The 20,064-nt window shown below is 36.4% G+C and overlaps 1 protein-coding gene across 7 annotated transcripts in view; it reads left to right on the top strand.

Moving 5' to 3' along the window:
* Nucleotides 1-19,633, top strand: part of LOC126814807 (uncharacterized) — a 39,304-nt gene extending 19,671 nt beyond the window's left edge. Inside the window, exons 1-5 of one of the 7 annotated variants that reach the window (XR_008787514.1) lie at nucleotides 15,934-15,958; nucleotides 17,520-17,802; nucleotides 18,136-18,333; nucleotides 18,862-19,154; nucleotides 19,422-19,633. Coding sequence is in view for 1 of the 7 variants with exons in the window: in XM_050540177.2 (XP_050396134.1) it covers nucleotides 16,404-16,507; nucleotides 17,520-17,802; nucleotides 18,136-18,333; nucleotides 18,862-19,154; nucleotides 19,422-19,623 (1,080 nt within the window). In the remaining 6 variants the exon portion in view is untranslated. Of the gene's footprint in view, nucleotides 1-15,933; nucleotides 15,959-16,214; nucleotides 16,635-16,655; nucleotides 16,978-17,519; nucleotides 17,803-18,135; nucleotides 18,334-18,861; nucleotides 19,155-19,421 lie in introns of those variants that run through there. The other 6 variants (XM_050540177.2, XR_008787516.1, XR_008787512.1 and 3 more) reach the window with 6 other exon arrangements.
* The last annotated feature ends 431 nt before the right edge of the window (nucleotides 19,634-20,064 follow it).

Genomic DNA, 20,064 nt, shown 5'->3' with positions numbered 1-20,064 from the left:
ACTATTACAGCCGTAAAAAAATCTATTATTGACAATTCTGAAGAGCAGTAATATTACCATTTTGGTTATTACAGCAGCTTTAGAAATTACGTTCGTTTTATTTTTTAAATTGCTTTATCATTAACTATACCGTTAGGAACGGCATCGTTTGGTTTAGTACAAATAATATCTATGAAACACCCGGGTTAGGCAAGAACATGATACTAGCAGTAGTTTCATTTTACTTTTACATGGTTCTTAAAACAATTGTTGAGTTGCCTGATGTGCGTGTTTCTAAATTTAATTTCTTATTCCAGCTTTCAGTTATGTTTCGTAAAAAAAAAGTAGTCTTGATTATCCCGGCAAGATTATTTTCAAAACAAGGGCACGTGACCCATTTTTTACTCAAAAGTGTCCGGATGTTATGGCCGACACTCGTAACCAATTTTCAGTATATTATTTATGGGTGGTTAAACGGTCATAGCTTATTAAGTATAACATGACCGTTTATTTAGTGACTATAAATGTGCGAAACGGATTTAAGGCTTGGTATATATATAAATATTGTGGTGTATTGTCAAGATATTTGGAGATATTTATTTATGATGGGACACCCTACCGATGATGCCCTCTTGTGGATGATATCCTTTATCTCTGGCTGTTTCCAATCATTGGTGATAAAATGGCGTTGGGTCATCAAAGTCTGAATTGAATTTTGGAATTCCACAAGGATCCGTCCTGGGTCCCATATTGTGTACTATATACACTCTACCTGTAGGAGATATAACTAAATCACATGGCGTTTTTTTCAACCTCTACCCAGATGATACACAACTGTATTTGGTATCCCGTCCACTGAACACAAACAATCAAATTCTTTTAAATTCTCTTTCAAGATGTATTGAAGATATTAAGTGCTGAATGACCAGTCACCTCTTGAAACTCAATTAAGACAAAACTGAATTTCTGATAATATGTCCAAACTCAACACGTAAAATTAGAACAGCTTCGACTAACTGTGTGTGACTCAACAATCAATCCTAACACACGCGCGCAAAATCTTGGTGTTGTATTTGACTCACAATTTAATTTAGAAACACACGTGAGTGGTGTTTGCAGAACTGCTTACTTTCAAATACAGAATATCCGCCAAATTAGGAAATATATCGATACGGACTCCGCGAAAAGTTTGATTCGGGCATTTGCGACATCTGGATTGGACTACTTTAACAGTCTCCTTTACGGTGTAAATCTGCAACAGCTTGATCGGCTACAGCGTGTACAGGGCACTGCGACCAGACTTATCACTCACACAAATCCATGAACATATTACACTCATTCTTAAGAGCTTACATTGGCTTCTAATTCGTGCTCGAATCAATTTCAAATTATTAACTCTTGTTTTCAAAGTAATCCACAACCTCGGCCTAGTTTACCTTCAACCATCTCGTATTTTTTAAGATCAGCCGATCAACTACATACAGTTGATAGTGCCATCCAAATCAAGAACACTGTGGTTTTCTGAGATGTGGTGTAGTTTTATGGAACAGACTTCCCATAGACATCTTGAGATCCGAAACATTGACACTTTTAAGTCACAGTTAAAGACATTAATTTTCAAGCAAATATATGACTATATAGTGCCCTTGAGCAGTTTACTGGAATGAATTCATAATTTATTTTGTTATTATCATTACCATTTAGAGCGATAGTTTCGTACATGAAATATAGTCTAAGTAATCTAATATCTTGTTATTTTTTCTGCAGTAACTACCAAAAATCATATCTAGCAATAACATCCACAAAATATCTTTAGACAGTTAATCTCGGGTCAATACTATCTGTTACATGTTTTTCTCTCTTTTTTTTAAGGTGATAAATGGGAAACTGAGAGATATTAGATTCGTCCAATTAAAAACTTATTAAAATCAGAATCATAAGATTAAAATCTTATTTTTTGGAGAAAAACAAACATAAAAAGGAAAAAAAACAAATGTATTGTCCTCATCTAGAGAAAAATATATCGGCGTCATGAAACTAAATCGAATTTTTATGTGAATGATTTTATTTTACGTCCGCTTCCACGGAATGACATCGCAGACAAACATTTCGGTTTTATATAATAGTACGTGCAAACAAGACACACTACGCAAAAATCACTAACAAACAACCATAAGCCTCCACTGCGTTGTACAGTCCCGGCATTATGTTATAGGGGACGTCAAAGAAAACAACAATGAAATGACGTCATGCGTGATGATTTTATTCGTACTTTGTGTTTTATATTTTAGTTTATCGATGTCAAATGTGGTTTACTGTTTATTTCAACTTAAATTATTGTATATTAACAATAATAAATATGTCTATCTGACTGGATATGTTTGCGATCAATTACGTTAAATAAATTTTAATAAATCGAAAACGGAGAAATTGTTAGTTTAAAGTAGCTAAGTCATTGTCGTGTACCATAATGCGTTTCAGCGCCATTTGTAACAAGGGACTCGAAAACGAGGCTAGACATATTCCACAAGTCATGTCAAACGGTGACGCCATAATCTTATCTGGAAAGCATGCGCAGTAGACTGGAATAACCAGAGGCTAGAGATTGCCATTCGATGAAGACTTCTGGCGTATTTCGCCGAACATAACTGATTTGAAATTAAAGTAAAAACGGAAACGGTTGAATGTAAATCAGTTTATATACATTCAGATTACATTATTATGCGTTGCGACCCATTTGTGTCAATGTCTGGGTCTCAAATATTAGCGATTTAGCTCTTTTAATTATGAAGTTTTGATAATTACCTGTACTAGTATATGTCCACAAAGAAAATATAAACGATTACTTTCTCTTCAGGTCTATTAAATAATGACTGATTTCTGGAAACAGTAGACAAACAACGAAATAACTATTGATTTTTTTTGATTTTTTTTATTTTATTAAAACTAATAAAAAAAAACATGCTTAAGCTATTTCCTAAAAGTCTGAACTTGATAGAATGAAAATATATAGTCTTACAGTGTAATAGTCTTGTCTTTCTTTGTTTAACCCCGAGATCCATGTAATAACAGTTTAGTTATTCTTTGTTTTAACCGCAAAAACCATATAACAAAACTTCGAGCATTTTAACCAGACATCAGTTATAAAGGATAATCATACCACGTATCTACAACCTAAAACAAAATGACAACTAAAATCATATAATTAAGTAAATGTTGGTCTTGGCCGCCAGACTAGACAAGATATAATTACTTTATATGTGATCAAAGAAAGGGGGAAATACAGATAGATAGTTTGATAGACTACTAGGGTTTTTTTCTTAATCTGTACAGTTATTAACGTTCGTTTCAGTAATTTTTTTCAAAACCAAAATTACATCAAATATACGTCTATATACTTGACGATGAACCATTTATTAGGAATTTTCCATCTTTTACAAACATGTAATGGGCTGACATTAAAACAAATTATTATTTGGCTACATGTAAAGTCTTACAAAGATTAAATTGGTGTATCTGTATGCAATGACTTTAAAGTAGCTAAGTCTCTAACTCAATATCATCCAAAATCTTCAACATTGAAAACACAAATTATTTGTCAATTTAAATCAACATTGATGCTGTGATCTTACCGGAAAAAGATGGGCTTCTGATATCCAATATTTAAGACAAAATAAACATTTTACCATTGGTACACGAATCGTGTACCATAATACGTTTCAGCCCCAGTTCTAGCAAGAGACTCGAGGAACGAGGCTAGACATATTGCACCAAACCAAACGGCGTATGTAGACTGGAACAACCAGGCGCTAGAAATTTGCATTCGATTGAGCCTGCTGGCTTATTTCGCGGAACATGACTGATTTGAAATTAGAGTAAAAACGGAAACCATTGAATGTATATCAGTTTATATACATTCATATTACAGTATTATACAAGTTGCGACCCACTTTGTGTCAATTTCTAGGTCCCAAATGTTAGCGATTTAGCTCCAAGTATGTTGAGAAAAATAAATATTATAGATGAAATAAGGGAATGACTTTAAAACAAGTGTGTTGGTTACATGTAAGCTTAAAGGGTCAATCCCGATAATTTTTTGGAGAATAAAACTGTTTAATTTTGTTTTGAAATCCCTTTAATTCCTCTACCTAAGGACCGAGCAACTAACTCAATATTTGTGATAAGTTTTCAAATAACTGAAACCCGTCAGTCTCCATCTGGAAATGGAGACCGGTGTCCCAAGCTGTATTATGCGGTGTCTAGATAAAACCAGACATTTTTTATATAAAAATAATGTGTAGGTGAAATTTACCTTTCATTATCAAGTACAGCATTTGGGTCATTCACTGTATAGACCTCTCAATGAACGGGAATCGATTATCAGGTCTCCCAACGAAAAAATTGACCCGAAATCTTAAAAGGGTTACGTGTCCGGATAAGCAGTTTTGACGGTCACGTCCAAATGACTCAATATTTTGAGCTGAAATTTTTAGATACGGTCAATACACCATTCCTCTATATTTTGGCGTTTAAATTTCATACATACTCAGACTTTTATTTTTGAGACTCTGTTCAAATAAGGGATAGTCCCTTTAACGAAGAAGACTAATATCCTAGCTGTAATAGGGGATTGGCTATAAATAAAGCATGTTCTATGCATGTTAAGTCTAACGTATATGCAATATTCTATAATTGTAATGAATTTCGAACAAGTTTGTTTTTTATATGTAATATTGCAATGTCTAGCGAAGATGAAATATAGATTATGTGGAAATACTAACGAATGTGAATTATTCTATCTGTAATGGACTGATTTTAAAAGAATCGGGTTTTATGTGTAAATGTTAAGGAAATAAATTCTGTGATGGAATGATTTTAAAACAATTGGGCTTTTATGTGTAAAGTCTAACGAAGATATATTATTCTAGCTGTAATGTAATGACTTAACAACAAGTTTGTTCTATACTCTTCAAAAAAGGTAGGGGATATTGAAATGCAGGTTGTGATATGATAAATAGTCATGGACACTTGACATGCTTTGAGAGTATGTTCACAGATGAAGAACTTATCGCCCCAACAGAATCACTGAGATGTATGTGCGACACGCAATAGCGCCATACACGTTTAATTTGATCGTCTACGTCAACGTCAACCGACAACACTGCAACAATTGACCGTGGCACTGCAGGAGGAGTGGGTCACATTGCCCCAAATCGTGATTGGACGGTTGATTAGGAGCATGCCACGACGAATTGCTGAATGTCTGAGGATTGGTGGTGCAATTACTCATTATTAAGACAGAAATCAAAAATGTCCATTTTCACTTTTGGCAGTTACCTCTTTGCGAGTGAAATGGGGCCGTCAAATAAGCCGCCCATATGAATTGTTTATGTTCATGTGTAGGCAATTGTCCTGTTTTTAACATACACTGATTACCTCTAATAAAAACAGCAGTGCATTTCCGCAGTTTGTATTGTTTCTGAATATCCCCTACTTTGTATATAATCATATGAAAATCTAACGAAGATAAATTATTATAACTGTAATGGAATGATTTGTCTAAAGTCCAGCTATTATTCTAGCTGTAATAACGGAATGACTTTACAACAATTATGATTTTTATGTGTAAAGTCTAACAAAGATGAATTATTCCATGTGTAATCGAATAGCTTTAAAATAAGTATGCATTTATGTGCAAAGTCTATCGAAGGGATTACTTTCTTGAAATTTGAGTTCATTTGCCGCAAAAATAGTACAGATTGCTCATTCTGGAAATACTGAACTCTAATGTCTCATAACATTTGTAGCTAACAATAATTATACTAAACAGCAAATAAAAAACCAAAAAAAAAACGTCAGTACGATTTCAAAATCAGAGAGGCACTTTAATCAAATCATTCTAGGAAACGACTTACTAAATGGATCAAAGCAATTTTTTGTGAACAGTATGTTGACACATAAGTGATTAATTCATCACATTTCCAAGACATTACGAGAAGGTTTAGAGTCTGTACACAGTCTATACACCAGTATCTGGTGTACCCACCGCGAGTGCCAAAAACAGCAGCGCAGCGTCTGTACATAGAGTGGACCAGATGATTGATGAACGCCATTGGCACCTGGAACCACACTCTCAGAAAAACCTGGAGCAATCCATCGGCTGTCTTGGTACGACGTTATTAAGTCTCCTCTGAATTTCATCCCAAAGATGTTCAGTCGGGTTTAAGTTCGGACGAAGGGCTGGCCAGTGCATATCGTTGATACCAGTCTGCTGTGGAAAGTCCCGAGTAACGGGCGTTGTCATGCTGGAAAACGTTGTTTCGATGAAGTGCGAAATGTGGTATGACGTGGGGTCTGAGAGCTTGATCGATGTAGCGCACTGCTGTGATGCCGCCTCCTCTCCCTGGACCAAGATTTTGGAACACCGCAGGGCCCACTCTCTGGTCCAGGCAGGTTCCACCCCAAAGCATTATGCTTGGACATCCCCATGAGTCTCGTTCCATGACACATTGTCAGAATAACCCTTTCACGTCGACGCCATATGCTGGTCCTGCTATCTGCAGTTGATACGCAATACCGACTCTCATCTGTGGAGAGAACAGTTTTCCATTGCCTGGGTTGCCAGTGCTGGTGTTGTTGGGCAAATTTTAAACGTTCACGTCGATGGCGAGGGGTGAGGATCGGTCCAAGGGAAGGTCTACGGTAATGGGCGTTCTCTCTGGTCAGACGTCGGCGCACTGTATCGGTAGTGATGGGTCTTCCGTGTGTTCCCACTGTCTGACGTACTGTCTGACGTGCTGTCTCGGATGCCTATGTGAAGGGATTCTGCACGTGCTGTCGCACAATATGGCGGTCTTGTCGCCTTGTGGTAACCCTTGGTCTACCAGTTCGAGGGCGATCATCCGTGGTGTTGGTGGCTCGAACGCGTTGCTGAAGCCTGTAGATGGTCCGAACATTGACCTTGAAGTGATTGGCAACGGCTTGGGCAGTGTGGCCAGCGCCGAGTCTTCCAAGCGCCCGGTTCCTCTGAGCTGTCGTGAGTCGTGGCTGACGTTTTAGTGTGAATGATTCAACCAGGTATGGGGGTGCATTTTATAGGGCTGGTCCCGGTGAATATCGCGCGCAGGTTACGATTTTGAGAACATTTCCTGGGTTCAATTCTGTGTTTGGGAAGGAGCCTTGTTGCTCAGGTAAATTATACAATAAAATATACAATAAAATATCTGGCAAGTTTTATGCAATGCGTCTATTCAGAGTAACATACCAACCTGACGTTTCTTTTGCTGCTTACTATATTTGTATCTATTTTGATACTTAAGCGGATTACTAAAGATAACCCCACTCTTCAAGTATGATTATGTATCAATAGAACTATATATATGTACATCGTAATCACTTTCATTATGATTATATGTGGAACATGGCTGTTAACAAAATGAAATGAAATGAAATGCGGTTTAACGTCCTACTTACTGTTCTGCTCCGCGTGGGCTAATAAAGACGGGTGTTTGTTAACGACATATGTTAGACGTTTTTTTAACATTTCGATATAAAATAATATGTTTTTGTGTGAAACTCAAGCAAAAAATGCCCAAAACATATAAAGCTGCTTTTTGTTTTATAGTCACCTGATAAATGGATGCACTTGTAATGTTTGCTCTACATTTCCACATTCCACTAAGCTTGTAAACTGATTAAACGTATCACAATGACATTCAATTATCGTTATGGTTTCCAACCATTCCAAAGTATTTTAATCTTATAATATCTATTCACCAACCTAATATAGAACTAACTTACAGTTAGACTTGGCAAACAGGTCTAAGGCAGACGGTTATGGAGTGTGCTATGCTGGAAATTTTACCCGGACATCGGCGCTCCGGTCTGCTTTTATTTCGACTTCCGTCTATGATTATTTTACGCGAATGCCGATGTGTACGCAGAACCTCTGGACACCCGATCATGCAGTGTACTAAAAAGAAATTATTTCTTTTCCGGACAGCGGCGCTACGGTCTTCGAATTCCAACTGCCAGGGTTTCTTTTTGTTGCACGACAATGTACAAACGGGACCGCAATTTTAGCCCCTTCTGAACGACTGATCATTGACCCTCCACCCTGCACCAGCGACAAGAGGAAACCATGAGGAACCCTCTCGGTCAATACCGGTTGCGGACCTCCTGGTTAGCGAGGCAGCGCCTTACCCACTGAGCCACTGCTGCTTTTTTGAAAAAATAAAAGTAAAATTTATAGCTTAAAAGAGGCCCAAACATCCTTAACGACACCTGCATATCTTTGTGGTTATAAATAATCGGTTTACTTTAAAACAGCACCACAGGAGACCTTTAGTTGTGGTATTCGATGAAGACGCCATGTAGACAAAAGACGTGTTATATAAATTCGATGGCAAACAATTACATACTCAAATAATTATTTTCACTGAAGAAGCCAGAAACACATAGTTTGGTAAACTTTTAAATTAAACATAACCAATATTAAAGGTGCTGTGCTATAATCTATCATTTTTTTTCAAAGTTGCACAGAACCTTTGTTTATAAACTGATTTTGATAAAATTTCAGGATATGCACCAAATGACTCAATTGATCGTTATTTTTTTTTCAAAGTTGCACAGAACATTTATTTATAAACTTATTTTGATCAAATTTTCAGAATATATGCACTATTTTACTTGATTTCAAAGATTAGGTCAAGTATCAAATTTCTACTACGACAATCGATTGCGAATTGTGAATGGTTTCCAAAAATGTGGCGATATTGAAAATTGGATAGGAGTTGTAGGACGAGTAGGATTTTAACTTTATGAGATTACTCGTATTGACAAATATTTTTAAATAAGGCAAAATTAAAGAAGTTGAAAATCTGACTTCATTTTCAAAGAGGAGATAATCGGAAACTTTTTGTTGACATGTTTGGCTTAATCCACCAGTTTGTAATGTATTCTGAAAGTTTCAAGTCGAAATCTTCAAAAGTAAAAAAGCTACGCTCAGAATTTTAACTGATTTCACCTTTGAGCTTAAAATTAGGCCATACGCATGCATCGTAGATGCCACAATGCGCAACATAAAAGTTTGGAAATACAAACAGCTACAAATTGATGAAAACCGCAAATTGGTTGAAAAACAACAGTTTCCTTTGATGTCTAATATTGGTCTATTTTTGTCGACGACGTCACTTTCTTTTATAATTTTTAAAAGTTTTAGTTATTCATTCACCTTTTGAACTAAATACCTTTCGGATAGTATAGAGTTTAATTCTATAGAATATGTACTTTTTCGAAAAACGCGATGGAAAAAAAGTAATCGGAACAAAATCAATTAACACATGCAGCGAGCGCAGCACAGTGTTTACAACTATGTATAATACTCATTAACCATTGCTATACTGAAACCCTGAGGAGACAGATCTAGTCGTTCGGATGGGACAAATAACCGATATGTATACGATTCCACATATATTGTTAAGAACCATGCCCGCGACAACCTGCGGACTCGCTTTTTCCTGTACGAGAAACGAATCTCATCTATACAGGCCTTAATACGGCCGGCAGAAATCGAGTCCTTTCGAGAGTTACAAGTGATGTAGAGCTGGGTGTCATCAGCGTATATCACAGCATTTAGACCATGGCGGCTGATGATGTCCTCGACTGGAGTCATGTATAACGCAAACAGAACCGGTCCTAGGACCGAGCCCTGGGGAACACCAAATTCTAGAGGATGGTCCTCCGACACCACCGATCTAACTGACACTCTTTGTGTTCTTCCTCGAAGAAAGGAATTGATCCAATCGTAAGCCTGGCCACAGACGCCAAAACGTTTACGCAAGCAAAAATGTCCAGTAATACCAATATGACATCATGTTGCTTATCAAGAGCGAGCACAACATCGTTCAGGACTCTAAGGAGTGCCGTCGCGGTGCTGTGCCCCTCTCGATAAGCAGGCTGAAATTTGCCATAGAGGCCACCACTGGCTAAGCGCGAAAAACCTCACATCTCTAGGAATTTGTCTAGGAAACCAGAATTTGACACTGGTCTGTAATTTGTGAAAGTATTGGGATCCAAACCAAGATTTTTGATCAGGGTCGGACAATGGCAGCTTTACACTGGTCTAGGAAAACCCCAGATTCGAATGACGCATTCACGATACGTAGTAACAGCGGGGCCAATACATCACAACAATCCTTCAAAAACTGCGTGACACAATCATGACATAACATGGCCTAAAACCTTCAGTAGGTCCTGCTGTTTATTTATTTATTTATTTATTTTTTTGATACCCATATTTATAGTATTTTTTTTATAGCGGCTGACTAGTGCCCGCGGACTAGTGCATCCTTCTACTAAATGTCTGGATGATTTTTATTTGGCAATAATTGTTTTAGTCAATCACAGTCGTTCAAATCAGAATAGACAGAGAACAGATAACTGGTAAAGAAGTTATATCAAAGTTGGAACCAAGTAGAGGTCTAAGATTAATGGGCTTTTGGGAACGTAATAGCATAAAGGCGAATGAAATGAAAGGGACATGCTATGTTATTTATTTTCGAAGAAAAGTGACGGGCATTAAATTATCAAACAACACTAAAACGCCATATATTAATGGTATAAAACAATTTATTTCGCAAAAACATTTGAAATAGACAGGCGATTATCCCACTAGACCGACGTATTACATCCGTACACGTAACCATAAAATACTTTGTCTGGTCATATATCTTTCTTCGTCTAAAACGTAAGCTGGGTGTAAAACTTTATTAAGCTCTGACCATTCTACTTTACTTATTAATATTGATACTTTCCTTAATTGAACAATCGATAGAAATATTCTTGGCGGTTAGTCTTTCTGACACCACCCTCGCACAACACACGCATACCACATGAACCTAGGAATAGGGACCTATAGAACATAGAAATTATCTTATATCTATGCGGGTCGCTCAAATAAATGTTGGCGGAATCTTCTGAGAAAAGTTGACTGTAGAAAGTAGAGATTATGTCGATGGAACTAGAATTCTATCAGAGAAACGAAAAGACATCAAATGTAGATTAACCACTGCTTTTCTGCATTAACAGGGCCAATGAAGACAGGCATATAGAGTGCTTTACAGTGGTGGCTATACCCAGGGGCGGATTAGGGCCGGGAACTGGCCCGGGCTCCCGTGTCGGACCGGCCCCTTTTACTGACCTCGGAGCCCGGATGGGGGGGGGGTCCGGTGGTTCTCTCCCGGAAAATGTTTGAAAAATGAATCCCAAATATGCGATTTGCTGGCATATCTGATTATAATCTCTGTCAAATAATATATCTCATAAATCGATTAATTTAGGCCAAAACCCCGACCTACAAGTAATTTACAACCATCAACCTGTAAAATTATCATATCGTCATATTATTAATTAACGTATTATCATTGTATCGTCAAGAGTCAAGAGAATTTAACTGGTTACAAAATGGGACTAGTTGAGAACATTTTGACCCACACCCAGTTCACCCGGCCCAGAAAGTCTATTATACCAGCCCATTCCAGACTTCAGTGATGGGGTGGCGGCCCGTTAAAGCCATCGGTCACATACAACATGATCATCATCGCTCCATGGCCGGTCCAATACCCCCCCCCCCTATATAATGTTCAGCAGAAAAAGGTATTTTAGACGAATTGGACAAAATTATTTTTTTCATTTTTTTGCGACCGGCCCTTCGGGCGATCTCCCGATCGCCCAATCCGCCCCTGGCTATACCACCAACACTTATTTCGATTTCTAACTGAAAGGGTACCTTTAACGTGCATCGAATAAAATAAAACCAAGTACGAATAATTCAAACCATTAGACAAAATTCGAAGTCCTAAAAAAACGGTATAGGCAAAATAGTGTAATCAGCAAATGGATTGTTCACCGTGTACAATATATACGACAAACGGTGGTAAAAGGTGTCCGGAAGAGTAAGCTTACCCAGCCTGGCATCACACCCGCCATAGCTGCATCTAAACTATTAGACGAAATCTCGGTAAAATAGCGTGATTGCCAATGGACTATCTGTATACAAAATACACGTGATGAACAGTGTTAACGATGTAGTAAACATAAACAGGGAGATAGTATACGCATCAATTAAATATATCTAGAATAACACAAATACTCCGTAAGCTGGTGATATTGGAATGTTACTACATGTACTAATAAATGGAAAGTTGACAATTGGAAAGTCAAAGTAATCACGTTTATCGTACAATTTAACACTCAGTTTATGGCAATTGTCAAAATCGAGACGCAGATCCAATTAGGAAGCGTAATTGTCACTGTCAGTAGTGTTTTTAATTTCGAGCTCATCAGGATATGTGAATTCTACATAATCACTAAATTTGGGATTATTCAGTGATACAGCATCATCGATATATCGATAAGTGAAATTAAAATGTCTGACTAATCGTTTATGTCTGACTAATCGTTTATTTGTTTTTACGAGTGCCTGTGTGTAATCGGCTTCTTACGAATAAAGAAACAAATCAGCAAGCAAAGGTGCACAGTTGGTGTCCATGGGGATACCTACCACTGGCTAATATATTTCCCCTCCAAATTCAACAAATATATTATCAATTAAAAAATCCAACATCTGAATTATCTTGTTGGCGGTGAATTTATTTTTGGAATCACTATCCGGGTTATGTGCGTGTTGGAGAGGTGTTTGTTTCGCCATCAGCTTCCGCTTGTGACTTGGGGGTAATGACTTGGTGCATGGCTTTGTGACATCAAAGCTGGATTACTGCAACAGTCTGTTTTGTGGTCTCTCGAAATACAAGTTAAAGAAATTACCACATGTTCAGAATTCCGCTGCTCGACTGGTGATCCGAAGGAACCTGGAGCGTCAGGCAGAGATGACGCCCATACTTCGAGAGCTACACTGGCTCCCAGTTGAGAAGCGGATTAATTACAAACTGTCATGTATAATTTTCAAGTTAATACGCCATAGCGAGTCAGCGCCTTGCTACCTCACTGATATCATTAGTATTCAAGTTCCATCTTATCGGACTAGAAGCGGTGATGAGGTGAAGTTGTGCCCCTTTTCCCACAAAACACATGGAAAACAAAGCAGTGAGTTGTATGGCGATCTCGCCTTCAGTCGTGCCGCGCCTACTCTCTGGAATGAGCTGTCACCAAGACTTAGATCATTCACCAAATTCAGCCTGTTTAAATCCAACCTCAAAAAATATTTATTCAATTAGGCAATAATACTACTAGTCAATCTAATGTTTTTATAGGCATACATTTGTATATCTTTAATTGAGATTTTTTATGAGTTATTGATAGTTTTTATTCATTTATTATTATGTATATGTGTAGTAGGCCTACGCCCATGGAAAGACGGTTGAGACAATTTGTGTGTAACGGTCTATACAGTCCTAAGACCAACTAGAAATCAGCCAGATTTCTTCAAGTTTGGGAATGTGACCTCAAAGATTTGTTGAAGAGAATCCTGTCATCAACCCCTCAAAGACAATAAATTGTCGTCCAATTATTATCTATTCAGATGGTGTATTATATGAGACGAAAAGTAGAGATTATGAACAGTAGTTATATGCTTCTATACAATTTGGATATCATAAGCATAGCCCTATCTTTTCCCAGTAAAATCACAACATCAACGTTCGTTAAATTAACGATACAAATCGTTAAAGGGATCACAGCCTTCGGCATGATTATCACGAAATTCGAACCCAGGGTGTAACAGTGATATATTTAAACGGTTTTTAAAATCCGGTATAAGCTATAATTTTTGGTACAACCAAGGTCCATAATCTAGGAGGTTACGGACCGATATGTGCGAATATGGAAAGAAACCAAAATCCGTGGAATATAGACGTATATTTTAAGTTTGATAAAAATCGGATTAAAAAAAAATTGTGACCTCTACAGTGTCCACAACCTTGGTATTACATACTTTTACACTATTTGCAATCCGATTTTCATGAAATTCGAACTCAACCATCATAAGGGTGGAATGGTGATATGTTAGAATAGCTTTTAATACTGGATAAAATGCCAATATCGAAAGGAACCGCGTGTCCACAAATAAATTGTGGACTGACAGGGGCGACTCAATACACGTCCACTTGAAAATGTGGGCGTACAAAAATAGCTCAGCATGATAAAACTTGGTTTTTGGAAGACTTAACAACTGATTTCCCAGAAATGATATAAAAGACTTTATATAAAATGAGATTTTTATTTTAGAAATTAAAATGTTGTCATTTGATACTCCCACTGGCCGGTTCATAGTTGTCAACGCTTATGTAATTTATATTAGGGCAATGCTACTCAAGACGGACATGTTGTTTAGATCAGCATACCAAGCAATTAAAATCAGTGAACCGGACCAAACCCAAACATCCAAAATTTAGCACTTTTTCCTAGATGGTCCTAGCACTGTATAAACAATATAACATTATTATTATTATGGTCAAAGGGCAATATCAGACAGGGAAGTCAAGACTCAAAATATTGTTAGGCCTACATATGGGTAACAAAAGAATCAACGACCCCATGACCTGAAGGTTTCAGAACATTTTATATGAGCACAACACCACGATTCTGTAACAAACCATTAGAACGATATTTAATCGAATATTAGAAGATATCGATCAATCGAAACAACTATCAGAGATGGTGTATGCACTTCATCGTCGATCGGGGTCGGTGCTTTACATTTCATTGTCAGTGTGAATGCGTTACATTTCACTGTCAGGGTGGACCGTTAATATGTCATTGCCAGGGTGGGTGTATTATGTCAGGGTGGGTGCGTTATGCCAGGGTGGGTGTGTTATGTCATTGTCAGGGTGGGTGCGTCGTTACATTTCAATGTTAGTGTGCGTGCGCGTTACATTTCATTGTTAGATTGGTGCGTTATGTCAGGGTGGGTGCACAATTGTGTCATTGCCAGCGTGGGTGCGTAATGTCATTGTCGGGGTGGGTCCATTATTTCATTGTCAGCGCGGGTGCGTTACATTTCATCGTTAGGGTGGATACGTTAGTAGGCCTATTATTGGCAGAGTTCGTTACGGGTGTGCATTTACATGATCATCAATTGTGAACCCGCGGACTAGTAAGCATCACTGATCTCAGTGGTAAGCATTCGACCTTTTGATTAGATGCATGATGGGTTTACGTCGGTTCATTCGAAAAAAATGTTATTAGACCATAGCCTAGTGTAAATATAAACGATATAGAAACACAAAAGAAATGAAAGTAGCCTATGCTCTTTCTTATGATAGAAAGTCAGGTCAGTTGAACACAAACTTCTCAAGATGTTATTAATAAATCTCACTACACGTAAACCCAAATAGAATGGTTATTTTGTTCATTTGCAATCGTATAGGACTAGGCCTACTGTTAACGGAATCATTTTCTAAACCAACGTTTAATCTAAATAATGTTCAGGGAAGAAATACGAATCTTGGACCATTTATTTTCGAATATAACAAGAAAAAAAATAGATGAACATGGAATTAATAAAATAGCTCAGTCAGCGTCTTTAGACCCACAATTTCACACTGATCCACAATTTAAGCCTACATTTTTTTTTGTTTTCTTGTGTTTTTTTTTATTTCTTTTAAAACCGTCTGCATTGAAGAATACTTACGCGCGATAATCGAATAAAGAGAGAGAACTCCTCAATTTTAGAATTACAGTACACCTATTCGTATTGAGAACACTGTCTAGATCGGGGACGGTCCTGCACATATGACGTCATATGTGGCTTGTGCGTTAGGTTTTGGGTAAGGATTAGGCTTGGGCAAGGGTTAGCACTGGTCCTGTATACATCTTTAGGCTTTGTCGAAATCTGCAGGTCCTAACCCTTACACAGTAACCCACAATCCACATATGACGTCATATGCTAAAATGTGCAGGACCGTCTCCGATCTTGAGTTTCTCCTATTCGTATAGGCTCTTTAGCTTGAAATCCAAAAAGGTTTGAAATAATTTTGATTGTCCAGGCCGCATTAATTATTACACTCAATGCAATGACCAATAGGCCTACATTTTCTCTATACGTTAATCGACATTTACCGGGCTATAAAAATGATTTAGCCAATAAAGTTGTGGCCGATAAATGCATTTCGTTTTTCTTCAATTTATTTCAAGCTCAGAATTTAACGAGGAATGGGCATTACGAAATGTTACTATCCATTCTATTTAGTGGTCTGGATAGTCTAAGCAAAAATTGAAAGATATCAACAAATATGGCTGATAAAAGAGTATTTCAGTTTTGAGCCATCGTTAGAATTATTTATTTTTGGCCTTTTCTTTCGGTACTTCAAAATAATCACCATCTAACAATATACAAGTATCTATCAATTGTATACTGCACACATTTCCAATAGAAAGTATATTTTTATCGTGGAAATAGGAAGAAAATGACGAATTATTGCGATGTCGAGTTTTCCTGGCAGACGAATAATAATAAAGATATCAATATGATTATTGATTATGCAGTTGTTGAAACTAAGGATATTTCTAGGTACTAATATCCAAACTTTGTCATTTAGGCCTAATTACGTGTTACTACTATAAGACATGAGTATTTTGAGGAGGCAGTAGAATTTTAATCACGCCGAGTTGTCCTCTCTTCTTCATTCTTGCTGATAGTGAGTGATGCACTAATCCTGATGCAGTTTTATATATGTTGATCTTAAAATGTCTTATTTCAATTAGCATGAATCAATTTTTGTTCCAACTGATTAGTACTTTTAACTCTTAATTGCTGTCTCGACATACAGTGGAATAAAAGACAAAATTAACAGAAGTTAAGTCTACCTTTCATACTAGAACATAGTAGTACATAATTATATTGTACCTCATTATAATTTATGATATCATAAAATAAACCTGATGTTTTGCAAGACTAAGATTAAGATTAATCAAAGTTGGCTAGTTTTAGTTTTATTTTGGTTTACCAGTACTGTGTTGACAATGTAATAGAAAATACTGGTAGGTTACATCTTAACACTGGCTTTATCTGCAGACAAAAATTCTTTTTAATTGAAGGCAAAATTCCATCCTACAAATCACATCACAAAGCTTATGCTTGTAAAATGCAGTGAAATTGATCGTTGTACTTCAGACAAAAATCATTTTAAATTTTCATTTTAAAGATCCTAGTAGTTTCAACAGATGTATTATGGAAATTATGTGTAACTAAATATATAAATGTTGAATGACCATGACATGGTTTGAAGCATATTCTCAAATATAATTATAATGACCCTCATTTCATTAATATCAACATCGACAACATCATACTAGATTGATAGGATTTTACATTATGTAATTTCTAAAACTGAACCCTACAATTAAAGTATAATGAATCTTTCATAAATTACTAACCATCCTGTGTATGGGTTAGGTTTTGTCTCATCTGTGCAGTTTGACAAAACTTTTCAAAATCTGTTCACCATTTCTTATTCAATGCCGCTGTGCCATTGGCTGCTAATTAACATAAAAGTTAATTAAATTTTGTTACTTTTTTCCAGTTCAACTGAAGACCAGCCGTCATCCTTCCCCAATCATGTAGAATTGAGTCAATCTGGTGATACAAGTTGCTGTGAAATTAATGTTTTCTGTAAATCATTGTACAAAGTAGCCATTACTAAATTAGAAATTATCAGTGAATCAAAATTGTTTGAAATATATGACACCAAAGAAGGATATTTAACAACTGTGAGAGGCAGCCCTTTACCTTCTAATACTGAGGAATCAAAGTTGTATTTTATTGACTGTCCTTTCGGTGTTCCTGTTAGATCATTTTCAGGAAAGGTAAGCAGATAAAACTAAACTGGTGCCACAGTAAATCTTACTATTTATTGTTTAGTCACATTATAACACTTGCTATTATTTCTAAACATCAGAGAGACATGAATCTGTATGTGTGCCAATGTCTGAAGTTCAGATCTTCTGAATTAACAGAATGGCATGGAATCAAGTTATTTCATATCACAGTTTTGTCAGTGTTGGTATCATAATATTGTGAAAATGTTTCGGATGTGGTAATTGAGACTATTGAGAGTGGAACTTTTAAATTTGTTTCAATTACGGTAATTATTGTTCAATACTGATTTATTGGTAATTTTTGTTATCTTTTATTTTTAGTTTGTCTCTGTGGCACGGAAAAACATTTTTGAAATTGTGCGTTTAAAAATTTGTTTATGTTCCTGTGATAATGAACTTTATTCAGCAGAAGCTAACTCAATTAATGTTCCCAAGTTAAAATGCTATGTGGCAGAATTAGGAGACAGCGTACCTGAAAATGCTAAATCATTACTTGATGCCATCGAACAATATCAGACGGTAATATTTAACTAGACTGTTTTTACACCCCCATTTAAATGTGATCGTATAAAGCCGATTCCCCATCTATCTGCCGGTATCTACAGACTACATTTATCATCTGATCTTTCAAGAGTTATTGCCCTTGATTTTTGTGAATGCAGTAATACTATGATATTGTGAAGGCTATTACTAATAGTGACAAGTGTTATCACCTGCTTTCTGATAATTATTTCTAGAGTTGTTGCCCTTGTTTAACCATGTATTGTAGAATCTTACACAGCTCAAATGATATTCTATAGTATACAGATTTTGTTTTATTTTGCTCAAAGAATTAAAATGCAACGACATAAAGTCAATTTACATATCATAAATCAAACCTTAAAATATGTTTAAATACCTAATTTTATGTTATAACACAGAAAAACACTTGAATATTGATATTTAAAATTTGTCATGATCTTTGAAAAATAAATCTGAGCCAATCTGTGTAGATCTAGACCATGTGATTTATTATGCAAAAATATTTTATGATATTTTCAATTATAGAATAAAGCAACAACAGTAGATGATATAAAGAAACAGTTATGTCAAGAAAATGTTTGTCAAGATTCCTCGATGGCTGGAATGTCCAGAATGATGGCCATGTTCTCACAGTTAAACCAGAATTCAGCAAGATCGTCACAATCTGCTACAGAGAATCAGTTGTTTTCTATGATTAGTTCAGTACAGAATGGTAATAGTGAAGATAAAGCTAGCATGTATTCCTTCTTACAAAATATCTGTGGTCAGGTGTCTAGTATGAGAGTGCCACCAACACCATCAACTGATTCTCAAATAAGGTAATGTCACTGGCTCATCCAAAGGGTTTTACCCCATTTTTTTTTTTTTTTGCATTTTCAACTCTTCGGTGCTTTATGAATTTCAACAAGATTTGGTACATGTCATGGATGTTACCCCAATGTGGTAATGATGTGGCTTGTGTGGGGCTTATTTAACTTAGTACCAATTATATGTTCCTGCGATATCACCTCAGTGGAAGCGGACATAAAATACAACTAACTCACACACATATGTTCCTTTTCATTCTATATTTTTTTAAATTTCAGGCAAGAGGTAGAATGTACATCTAATGTACATGTAGAGACTAACAAGGATATGGCGGAGGCGGTTGTCAATGATAAATTACAAGCAATGGAAAAACAAGTATTAAACCAAGTTGATCAAAAGATTAATGATTTAGAACAAAGACTAACTTCTAAACTAGACCTTATTTTAAAAGGCTTAAATATACAGGTACCACCTGAATAGTCATAATTGACATACACTCAGTGTTTAATTTATTACAGAAAGCTTGCAGCAAACATAATTATTTTTGTCAACAAGGTAACCTTTATGGTTATAACATCAGCATCTCACTGCACTACTTCTGATCACTAAATAATTATCAATCCAGACATTAATATTGATCCCATTTCCCAACCTCAAACCACTTCCTGTTTTACCAATCTGATTAAAATACAGATCTATATTTCGTTTCGTTTTTTTTTATACTTTCGATGGCCTACACTACATGAAGATCTGACAAGTTATAGCTATAGGTCACGTGAGGGGTCAAATGACCGACTTTTGACCTATCATGTCAGACATTTGATTAACCAATCAGCATTGATGTTACTAGTGGATTACCCACAGTTCCAGGCAAAAAAGGTCAAACACTCGATTCGACAGACCATTTGATTGGCTGACCCC

Source organism: Patella vulgata, chromosome 3, assembly GCF_932274485.2.
Source record: "Patella vulgata chromosome 3, xgPatVulg1.2, whole genome shotgun sequence".
NCBI classification, from domain to species: domain Eukaryota; kingdom Metazoa; phylum Mollusca; class Gastropoda; family Patellidae; genus Patella; species Patella vulgata.
Note: the sequence above shows the minus strand (reverse complement) of the source record. Positions and strands in the feature narration are given on the sequence as shown.